The sequence below is a fragment of the Pituophis catenifer genome, unplaced genomic scaffold, assembly GCF_029215685.1.
Source record: "Pituophis catenifer annectens isolate HBS135680 unplaced genomic scaffold, rPitCat1.0.hap2 SCAF_14, whole genome shotgun sequence".
Lineage (NCBI taxonomy): Eukaryota > Metazoa > Chordata > Lepidosauria > Squamata > Colubridae > Pituophis > Pituophis catenifer.
Window position 1 is genome coordinate 21834730 of NW_027256894.1, and position 11554 is coordinate 21846283.

The 11554-nt window shown below is 50.6% G+C and overlaps 1 protein-coding gene across 1 annotated transcript in view; it reads left to right on the forward strand.

Moving 5' to 3' along the window:
- Nucleotides 1-11554, forward strand: part of SIN3A (SIN3 transcription regulator family member A) — a 32063-nt gene that overhangs the window by 16954 nt on the left and 3555 nt on the right. The window contains exons 10-20 of the mRNA XM_070953275.1: nt 221-339; nt 796-1006; nt 2816-2932; nt 3219-3457; nt 4314-4497; nt 5188-5749; nt 7076-7245; nt 7898-8071; nt 9428-9520; nt 9916-10010; nt 10839-11046. Coding sequence (XP_070809376.1) covers nt 221-339; nt 796-1006; nt 2816-2932; nt 3219-3457; nt 4314-4497; nt 5188-5749; nt 7076-7245; nt 7898-8071; nt 9428-9520; nt 9916-10010; nt 10839-11046 — 2172 coding nt within the window. The remainder of the gene's footprint in view (nt 1-220; nt 340-795; nt 1007-2815; nt 2933-3218; nt 3458-4313; nt 4498-5187; nt 5750-7075; nt 7246-7897; nt 8072-9427; nt 9521-9915; nt 10011-10838; nt 11047-11554) is intronic.

Sequence of the window (11554 nt, forward strand, 5' to 3'; positions counted from 1 at the left end):
CAACCTTGAGCCTTGGAGAGATTCGAACCCTGCAGTAATTGCAGGCAGCTGTGTTAATAACAGGGTGCACTAAACCCTTGTACTATCAAGGCTCTGTTGGTTGATGAGCTTAGAATTGTGCTAATGGGAGAGGATTAAATCGTTCCTTTGTAGGAGAGCCTCCTCTTCTCTTTTCCAACTTTCTCGTCCTCCTTTTTCCTCTTCCCATCCCACCTTTCAGGTCCGCAAAGCACTGCGCAGCACGGAGGCCTACGAGAATTTCCTCCGGTGCCTCGTCATTTTCAATCAGGAGGTCATATCCCGAGCTGAGCTTGTACAGCTGGTTTCTCCCTTTCTGGGGTAAGCAGGATAAGCAACTGAGCCTTTCATGCGCTCCCTTGTGGGACAGACGACATCCATTGAAGAATTGAAAATAAGCCACCTAAAGCTGCCTGGATAGTGAAATGGGCCAGGGGTAAATTTAATAAATGAAATAATATGTTAAATTAACAGGCAGAGACCATCATGCTTGTTTCATCTGCCAACCAGGTCAGAGTTCAAGGAATAGAGATACTCCTGCCTCAATTATTGGCCAAGTTTAGTTGCCCGGTGGTACCAGCGTAGTGAATTTCACTGCAGAAGGTGCCGGAGGAAGGTTTTAAATAAGCAGGGGCTGCATCTTTCCCCGTATAAGATGATTAGCGGCTTATTAAAACTTGAAACCTTATTAAGAAGTGTAAAAAATCTCTCTGCCGCAGCAGCGGAGCTAAGGTAGTGTATTCCGTTTTCATTGGTTTTTGGTTTCGTCCTTTTCAGAAAATTTCCGGAGTTGTTCACTTGGTTTAAAAACTTCCTGGGTTACAAAGAATCCTCACATCTGGAAAGTTTCCCGAAGGAGCGAGCTACCGAGGGGATAGCGATGGAGATAGACTACGCTTCTTGCAAACGGCTGGGCTCCAGCTACCGAGCCTTGCCCAAAAGTTACCAGCAGCCCAAATGCACAGGTCGGACGCCATTGTGCAAGGAGGTAATAGCAGTAGCACTTATACACCGCTTTATAGTGCTTTCCAGCCCTCTCTAAGCGGTTGACAGAGTCAGCTTATTGCCCCCAACAATCTGGGTCCTCATTTTACCCACCTCGGAAGGATGGAAGGCTGAGTCAACCTTGAGCCTGGTGAGATTCAAACTGCCAAATTGCAGGCACCCGGCAGTCAGCAGAAGTAGCCTGCAGTACCGCACTCTAACCACTGCGCCACCACGGCTCATGGTAAGCTGGCCATCTTCCTCTCCCCCCCCCCCCCTTGAGATGTCAATGTTGCTGAAACCTCGCAAGAGTGGCAGGGCCTCCAGGGATTCCCTCTCCCCCCACCCCCCGCCCCCAATAATTACAGGCTGTCCTCGACTTGCGACCACAATCGAGCACAAAATGTCTGTCGGTAAGTGCGACAATTGTTGAGTGAGTTTTCCTCCATTTTGCGACTTCTCTTGCCCCGTTGGTTGAAACGAATCACTGCGCTTGTGAAATTTGTAACGCCGTTGTTAAGTGAATCTGGCTTCCCCACTGATTTCGCTTGTCAGAAGGTCGCAAAAGAGGGTCAAGTGACATCACTGCAACCGTCATAAACGTGAGTCGGTTTGCCAAGCATCCGGATTTTAATCACGTGACCATGTGGCTGCTACAGCGTGAAAAATGGTCCCGAGTTCCTTTTTTTCCCAGCGCTGTTGTAACTTTGAACGGTCGCTAAACGGAATGTTGTAAGTTGAGCTGCCGCCTGTGTAGGTAATCCTTGGCTTATGATAGTAGTTGGGGACTGGAACTGCTGGAACTAAGCGACGCCATCCCAAAGAGCAACGTCATTGGGCCCTGCGGCTTAGCCCAGCCGTTACATCAGTCCTGGTTGTGTAGCTCAGGAAGGACCTCCACCTGACTGCCACTTCCGATTCCCTGCCGTCTTCCCCAGTGACTTTGTAGGAAACCGGCAGGGAATGTCAGGAATTGTGATCGCAATTCATGTGATCGCAGGACACTTCAGTGGCTGGAACCCCAAGGACCTGTTCGTAGGTCCCCCTCGTTCAGCTCCATTGAAAGTTTGAATAGTCGCTGAACAAATGGTCATAAGCGCGAGGACCCACCTGCATGGATATTACCAATCGGCCTTTTTCGTATGTCCCGTGGGCCCCATTACTACGCCGAGTGGAACTGGTGACAGGAAGAGCCAACAGTTGCCTGAAACTTCTCGTTTCAGAAATGATTGGAAACTTACCCCCCAGGGAAGACGTGAAGAAGAGCAAAATTGAGCAAACCCAGAGATTTAAACATGACTAGTGGAACAGATTAAATCTCTCCGTGAACGTGAAGTTCCTTCAGTGGGGGATACCCATAACGCGAGGTCTTTAATGGGTACATTATCAGGTTGGGATGAACCTAAAAAGCCTGACCCATTATGGGATGCCCTTCACAAAATATTTCATTTTAATGTACGTACATTCAAAGTGGCAATAAAGTTATTCTAAGTTCATAGTATTCCTGTAGTGTCTCAGCATGAGTCCTTTTTCCACCCACAAGGGGGCGCCCTTGTACAGCTGACCATTCTCTTGTGACAAACTACCATATTCCTTGATTGTGATTGGACCAGCAATGTCTTCTCAGCAGTCCAATAAGCCTTTTTTTCCATAGTTGCTAGAATAATATTTTATCATGCTGGCATTAACATTCCATTCCTTCCTTCCTTCCTTCCTTCCTTCCTTCCTTCCTTCCTTCCTTCCTTCCTTCCTTCCTTCTTTCTTTCTTTCTTTCTTTCTTTCTTTCTTTCTTTCTTTCTCCCTCCCTGCTCAGGTTTTGAATGACACCTGGGTCTCCTTCCCATCCTGGTCCGAAGATTCTACGTTTGTGAGCTCGAAGAAAACTCAGTACGAAGAGCACATCTACCGATGCGAGGATGAACGGTTTGAGGTAGGTCAAATAGGCCTTGATTTCCCCGGGACAAAATCAGGAACTTAGCTCAGATGGCAAATAAAATATCACAACTGGAAGAATTGGCCTCAGGCAGCGTTTCCCAACTACAAGCAGTCCTTGACTGAATGACCACAATTGAGCCCAACATTTCTGTTGCTAAGTGAGGCAGATTAAGGGCAGTTAATTTTGGCTGGAGAATTCTGGGAGTTGAAGTCCACAAGTCTTAAAGCTGCCACGTTTGGGGACCCCCTGGCCATAGTTGAATGAGCTTCTTCTTTTCCAGCTGGATGTGGTCTTGGAGACCAATTTAGCGACCATCCGAGTTTTGGAAACGATACAGAAGAAGCTCTCCCGCTTATCGGCGGAAGAGCAAGCCAAATTCCGTCTCGACAACACCTTGGGGGGCTCCTCCGAAGTGATCCATCGCAAAGCTCTGCAGAGGATATACGCGGACAAAGCTGCCGACATCATCGACGGCCTTCGGAAAAATCCAGCCGTCGCTGTCCCCATTGTGCTGAAAAGGTACCCGGTCCTTTGGGGAAACAAAGAGGAGCGTTCGAATGGAATATTAAAATATATGTCGAAAGGTGTCAAAAGAAAAAAATGCTAGGCAAGCTTTTCTGAGGACTGGAATCATCTAGGGCACGGGTGTCAAACTTGATTTCATTGAGGGCCGCATCAGGGTTGTGTTTGACCTCGGAGGGCCGGTGTGGGGGTAGTGGCCATGGTGGGCATGACATGGGAATCATGTCGGGGGCACCTGTGGCAGCCAAGTGCTAAGGCAGGACTTCCCTAAGACCCTCCCTCCCTCTCATTATAATCTTCCTTCCTTCCTTTTTTTTCCTTCCCTCTTCATTCTCCTTTCTGCTTCCTTGCTCTCCTCCCATCTTCCCATCTTTTTCTTTGTCTTTCCTCTTTCCCTTTCTCCTTTCCGATCCCTTCTTGCATGCTCAAATGCAAAAGGGGAAACATTTCTCCTTTTGTTTTGTTTTTAGTTTGTTTTGGTAGTCCTCTGCCAGCGAAAACGGAGCCCGCGGAACTTAACTCCGTCAGAACTTAACTGACAAATCTCACAACTCACCTGAGAGAATTACGTTGAAGTTCTCCTTTCAAGCCCAATTCTGCTGGGATTTGATTTATCTTAGAAATAGCCATTCTGATGCAGGGAAGGGATGGGAAGAGCAGGGGAAAAAGTTAGGTAGAAGTGAACTACTCCAGTTACCCAGGAAAGGAGACCACAAGAATGTGGTGAGCAGATGTTTTCATATTGCCAGAGTTTTCACCCACATCTGTCAGGAGGAATGTGATGAAATCACCAGATGTCCTAAACCAAGAGGTTTCTCTCTCACATTGCCCCCTTCTTCGTCTTCCGGCCTAGGTTGAAAATGAAAGAAGAGGAATGGCGGGAAGCCCAGAGGGGATTCAACAAAGTATGGCGGGAACAAAACGAGAAATACTATTTGAAATCCCTGGACCATCAAGGCATCAACTTTAAGCAGAACGACACCAAGGTCTTGCGATCCAAGAGTCTGCTCAGCGAGATTGAGACCATTTATGACGAGGTAACGTTGAAAAATTTCACCAAATGTTCCTTCCGCGGTAACTTTCAGAGAACAGGGTTTCGAAAACGTTGAAGAACATCGAAGAGCTGTAGGAGAAGGGTGTTCAGGTTGTCCTTTTGCTTGGGGGCAATTGAGGGAAGCAGTAGAACCTCTTGTAGAAAGAGGTTGTCCTTCAGCAGTTTACACACACACACACACACACACACAGAGAGAGAGAGAGAGAGAGAGAGAGAGAGAGAGAGAGAGAGAGAGAGAGAGAGACAAAGATGGGGGAAGAGAGGGAGAGAAATAGAGAGGAGGAAGAGAGAGAAATAGACAAAGAAAGAGGGAAAGAGATAAATAGAGGACGAAGAGAGATATAAATAGATGGAAGAGAAGAAGAAGAAAGAAATAGAAAGAGAGATATATAAATATATATAAATAGACAAAGACGGGAGAAGAGAGAGAAATAGACAAAGAGGGAAAGAGATAGAGGAGGAAAGAGAGATATATAAATAGGGAGGGAGAAAGAGAGAAATAGTCAAGACAGAAAGAGAGAGAAATAGACAAAGACAAGGGGGGAAAGAGAGACAGAAATAGAGGGAAAGAAATAGACAGAGGGCAGAGAGATAAACAGACAAAGACGGGGGGCGGGAGGAGAGAGAGAGACCTTGAGGACGATTTCAGACTCTTCGTTTCCTGGGTTTTCAGAGGCAAGAACAAACCTCGGACGACAACACTGGCCCTCACCTCTCCCTGGCCTACGAGGACAAGCAGATTCTGGAGGACGCCGCCTCCCTGATCATCCACCACGTGAAGCGTCAGACGGGCATCCAGAAAGAGGACAAGTACAAAATCAAGCAGATCATGTACCACTTCATCCCGGACCTTCTCTTCGCCCAGCGAGGGGAGCTCTCCGACCTGGAGGAGGAGGAAGAGGAAGAAATGGACGTGGACGAAAACTCCGGGGCGGTGAAGAAGCACAACGGGGTGGGGGGCAGCTCCCCCAAAGCCAAGCTGCTCTTCAGCAGCACGGTGGCTCAGAAGCTGCGCAGCCTGGACGAGGCCTACAACCTCTTCCACGTCAACAACAACTGGTACATCTTCCTGCGCCTCCACCAGATCCTGTGCCTGCGGCTGCTGCGGATATACAGCCAGGCCGAGCGGCAGATCGAGGAGGACAGCCGGGAACGGGAGTGGGAACGGGAAGTGCTGGGGGTGAAGCGAGAGAAGAGCGACAGTCCGGCCATCCAGCTGCGCTTGAAAGACCCCAGTGAGTGTGTTCTGACCCAGTTCCCCAAACACGACAAACCCTCTGAAGTTAACTCAAAGATTCCTTTATTAGGAGCGCCAGCAGCCCCGGCAAAAAGTTTCTCTCTCACCGCGGGCTAACAAGTATGTCCGGCCGGGAGAGGAATAGTTGTCTGCCACATCTATTCCTCTCCACCCCCTGCCTTTTATCCCAGAGCTAACGTGGTGCTTTGCTAGCAGCGGTGGCTCTTCCGTCCCAAGGACCAGCCCATAGATTTCCACTGCTCTCCTCTCCTCTGCCTTTTCCTCATCAGCCACCTCCAGACCTGGGGGCTGTTGACTCTCCATCTGAGGGGTGACGGATGGCCCAGGCTCCACCTCTGTCTCTCTCCATGCCCTCTTCCCCTTCAGAGCTCTCAGGCTGCCTTGATGCTGGTCCTGACTCCCACACCTCCTCCTCCTCCTCCTCTGATTCGGCTGCTGGAGGGGCCAGTGGGCGACAGGCCACAATAGAATGTCTTTCTGAGGCTGGGCAGACGGAAGGCATTGGGGGGGAGTGCAAAGTAGTCCTTGGCTTAACGACCGGGCACTTAGCACAGGGGTCCCCAATCCCCTGCTGTGGACCAGCCACTGGGCCACAGCAGGTCAAAAACCAGACCACACAAACAAGCAAAGCCCATCTGTGGGATGCAGACAGCATATGGAACCACGTCCCCTCCGGTCCACAGGAAAAACCTCTACAGAACCGGTCCCTGGTGCCCCAAAGGTTGGGGGCTGCCAGCTTAGCGACAGTTAGAAGTTATGGCAGATCTCTCAATAGACACTTAACAGGACCCAGTTCTGGTGGCTGGGAGGTTGTTGGGGGGAGGGGTGGGAAACTTGGATCCCACAGTCAACATGAGCGTATTTTTTATTTATTTATTTATTTGGCCAAGAAGTCTTCGGTGTGCTTGCAAACGCAGACTGTAATGACAGCACTAAAGCGTACAGCCGATAAAACGTGGGAAGTAAAGCAATAATAATGCTGCAGACACATCCCCTATTTATGGTTTTTGCGGGAAAACTGGCCTTTATTTCCAGTTCTTGGCAAAAACACCCGATGGCAAACAAGTGCCATAAAAAAAGAGACAGTCAAATGAGTGACCCACTTTGCAACTGTCACAGCTTACAACTAAAATGCGCAGGCAACGATACGGGCACTTCCGGCATCTCTGCTGCTTCTGTTCCGGTGAGGCCTGGCCTACCTGTAGGACTTCCCCTGCAAAGCCATTGTAATGAGTTTGTTCTGCACCTCTCTCCCCACCCGCTTCCGTTTCCCTCCCTCCCACCCACCCACCCTCAATTTCAGTGGACATCGAAGTGGAGGACTACTACCCTGCTTTCCTGGACATGGTGCGGAATCTCCTGGACGGCAACATGGACTCCTCCCAATACGAGGACTCCCTGCGTGACATGTTCACCATTCACGCCTACATTGCCTTCACCATGGACAAGCTCATCCAGAGCATTGTCAGACAGGTGATTCAGGGAGTGGGGGGGGGGAGAGAGAGGGAAAGAAAGGGAGCGGAGAAGGGAGAGGGAGGAAGGAAGGAAAGGGAGAGAGGGAGGGAAAGGAAAAGAAGGAAAGAGGGGAGAGAGGGAATGAGGGAGGGAGAAGTGTGTGTGGATATGTGGATATGGTGGTTGAAAGAGAGATGGGGTGGAAAGAAATGCTGCCTGTACAGGACAACAACTTCCAAAGCTGAGGTGGCCTCAGCCAGAGGTCAGATGCCTTCAGGGCTGATAGGAGGGCTTGAGGGCCTTTAAAGCGAAGCCACGCCCTCCCCAATTCCGCAACATGCAAGTTGCAGCCACTGCTGGGCTGCACCCGGTTGCTATAATGGCTAGCTTCTGGATCCAGAGCGGTGGGGAAGGAACAAAGCCGCGTTCGTGGCATGGAGGAAGCATCTGCTCAGCTTCGTGCCCTGTTTTGTCCCCGGGGCAGAGGGAACAGAGGTTAGAAGTTCAGCAGCAGGAGATATTTTTGCCTAGGCATGTTGCCTGCTGGCCTCGGGCGTAGCATCTGTACCGTACGGCAGAAGAAAGCGTGCACCTGGTGCTGGAGCTTCCAAAAAAAAAGAGTCGCCTTTAACGTTCTTTCTCTCTCTTTCTTTTTTTTTAAAATGCTCAGCTCCAGCACATAGTGAGTGACGAAATCTGCGTGCAGGTAACCGAGCTCTACCTGTCTGAGAGCCACAACGGTGCCACAGGAGGGCTGCTGACCTCACAGTCCGCTCGCTCCCTGGTGGAAACGGCCTATCAGCGCAAAGCCGAGCAGCTGATGCAGGACGAGAACTGTTTCAAGGTAGAGCAGGGAGGGTGGCTGGGCAAGAGCCTTGCTGGCCTTTGAGGAGCCAGAAACGGAGAGGGTTGCTTTTTAGAAGGGGAGGGGGATCCTTTTCCCTCCCAACGTGCAAAAGGTGCGTTTAATCCTCCCAAAGTCCCATTTGTCGGACCGTTCTCCGGGCGTCTCGTACGGTCTGCAAGAGAATGCTGTTGTGACCCAGGCCCAAGTAGGCATTATCAGACGCAATCAGTTCTAAACAAATAGACTTTATTAGAACAGCCGAGAATTAAGTCATTTTCCGGCAAAGAGGCCAAGAGCCGTTGCTGGTCTTTTAAGCCTTATGGGAGTGGCCAATCATCTCTTGGCCTTACTCCTGAGTTGTCCCTTTTGCTTGAGCTGCTCCTGCCTTCTGGCAGCTCTTCTCATGCGTGCACTAGGAACAGGCTCCTCCTGTTCCTCTGCCTCTCTGCTGTCAGCCTCTGGAGGCTCTGAAGTCCGCACATCACTCCCCGATGGCCCTGGCCCCATCTCTGCCTCCGACACAGAGCCCTCATCCGGGCCTTCCCCAGCCTCCAGGACTGGCCCATGTTCTTCCTCAGCCTCATCGCCGTCCGACTCCGCTGCCAGGTCTGCAGGCTGCAGGCGGACCACAACAAATGCAGCCTTTGGGGCTGAGATATCAAAAGGTTTTCCGGGCAACCTGAACTGCAATCAGAAGTTGTCTCGAGCAATTAAAAGAGTGCCAGATTTTTGTGGAAACTGGCACGCTTCATCAAAGGCAGGGGCTGGGTGGAAGGTGGGGCAATTTTGATTATTTTTCCTTTCACCGTTGGAAATACGACTAAAGGTTGCTCCGAGGATTTATGACTGTCAGAAACACGCTGCTTCTCCTGCTTTTGATGCACCATTTTTCCTGGAATCTTTTCAGCTTCCCCTTCCCTATAAATCATCTCCTCTTCTCTTCCGCCCCCCCCCTCCCCTCCCATCCATCTGAGCTTCCCACAAAACCGCTCATCCTCCAACTTTTCTCTTGCTTTAAGCTGACAATCTGTTCTTTGCTTTTAATCGTGGGTTATGACTTTATGCCAGAATCCCTTCAGGGCAAAATTATCGCAACTTGTCTCTTGACGGAAGCTACGTGCCAGCGATAAAAGGCAGGGGCTGCTGTGGGGCAGTCCTGACTTCTAGCTGCCTTTTCAAACCGAGCCCTTAGCTAATCTAATCTAATCTGAAGCGTTGCCCGTTTTAATAACCCCCCTGTCCAAATCCAGGCTGTGAATCACATCACTGATTTTGGGGGCCCAGTTGTCGTCGTCGTTTTAAATCTGGAGGCCACTTGACCCACATTGTGAGTCTGTGTGTCTTGTTCCGTAGATGATGTTCATTCAGAGCAGAGGCCACGTTCAGTTAACCATTGAGCTGCTGGATACCGAAGAGGAGAACTCCGACGATCCGGTTGAGGCAGAGGTAAGGGTGGAAGTGTGGTCCGTTAGCAGTTTTGCCGTGTATTTGTTCCCAATCACGCAAGCGTTTTTCAAAGCGAAAAGCCTAACCCAGCTGGGATGGCCTTGGGAGTCAGTAGAAAGAGCCACAGACTAGACACGGCCTGTCATGTAAGAAGTATCTCAGCCCCCCACTCCCACTCCCCAGACCGAAACAGGGCGTGGGAAGCGTCTCAGAAGAGATCTTCTCAAATTTTGTGGAAAGTAGAAATAAAGAAAACGCTTTCAGACTTGCAAGGTTCTGTTCTTGCAGCCTGACAATAAAGGTAGGGTTGGGATTTCGTACAGCAGAAAAGCTGTGGTTTTTTTTTTCTCGCCTTTAGAAGGAGTTGACTAATCGTCTCTCGGTTCCCTTTTCAGCGTTGGACGGATTACGTGGACCGCTACGTCAACTCTGACTCCACGTCTCCTGAACTGCGGGAACAGCTGGCCCAGAAGCCGGTGTTTCTGCCCAGGTGAGAGAACACAGCCCATCCTTCACCCGTATCGAAAGCACCCATGCGCCGTTGCCTCTAGCCATGGTCCACCCCGCTCTGCTGGGCTGGGAAGGGGGAAAGGGTGGAGTCCTTGGTGCTTTCTGAGCATGAGGAAAGGTTTTCCGGAGGGAGGGGGGCCTGCATTCCAGAAGAGCAAGGGTAGCACAGTTTAAATTGCTTGTGTGTGAGAAAGAGGGCGAAGACAGTTCCTCCTCAAGAGTTCCCAGAGACTAGAGTTTATGGTGCAAAGGCTGTGCTTCAGTTTGGCAAGATTCCAATCTTTGGGTGATGGGATGATAAAGGAAACTGCTTAGATCAGGGCTGTCAAACTCGCGGGCCGGATGCGTCACACACTGGCCACGCCCACATCTGGTTTAACAAGGGGGGGGAGCCCCAATATGTCACGTGACCACATGAGTTTGACCCTCCCCTGACTTAAAAGAACCTCAATGTGTCTGTCTTGGGTTTTGGAACCTGATTCCCCAAGCTTGGTAGTTTTCCTGCAGGCGTTACTCACAACTTCTGCAGTAGAACCACAAGCTCAGAGAGAGCACCAAAGGACCCCACAGCTCAACCCTGAGCTGTGGACCTTCTCTTCTTTCGTCCTGGGGGAGGGGGGGCAATTGCTAGCTCGGGGGCTCCTTATAGCAGCTACCAGTAACGGCCTCCCAGTTTCCGGATGCCACCGTCTTCTGTGAGTCAAGACTTCCACGCTTGACCTCCTCCAGAAGAAGCAGTGAGGGCTGGGCTTTTCAGGCAGACCCTAATTCCAGCGTGGGGTGGGATGGGGGTCTCTCTGCTTCTCAGGAATCTTCGGCAGATCCGCAAGTGTCAGAGAGGTCGAGAGCAACAGGAGAAGGACAGCAAAGAGGGGCTGGGCAAGAAGCCCCTGGAGAACGTGGAGAGCTTCGACAAGCTGGAATGCAAGTTCAAGCTGAACTCCTACAAGATGGTTTACGTGATCAATTCGGAGGATTACATGTACCGGAGGACCGCTCTGCTTCGCGCTCACCAGGTCGGCCCGGAAGGGGGAAGCCCATGAGCCCCATCCTCTTTGGGGGGGGGGAACCACCTAGGGAGGGTGGTTGTTGGGGGCGGCTGGAGGTGGGGAAGGACCCTAGGGGATGGGACCACCCTGTGCAATAGTCAAGCCAAGCCAAGCTACACACAAGACTCAGGGTGGAGATGTCCACCTCTTTCCCTTTTGTTCTTCCACCTCCTTTTGGGGAGCTCCTTTTGGGAGGTTTTCCTTGGAATTTAAAATCACATTGGCTGTTTTAGGCCTCAAGCAATCACTGCCCCACGTTTTCTGTCTTAAAATGCAAGCGGGAGGGAGGGAGGGGGAGAGAGAGAGGATAAAAGAAGGGAAGGGAGGGAGGAAGGAGAATTTTGGGAGTTGAAGTTCAAACCCAAATCTAAAACCTTGTATAGCTGCTCCTGCTCTGTGGTGTCCCTCATCTCCTCTTTGCCTTTATTTAATGGACGATGGCTAATGTAGTTTCACAAACCAACATTGTCTCAAA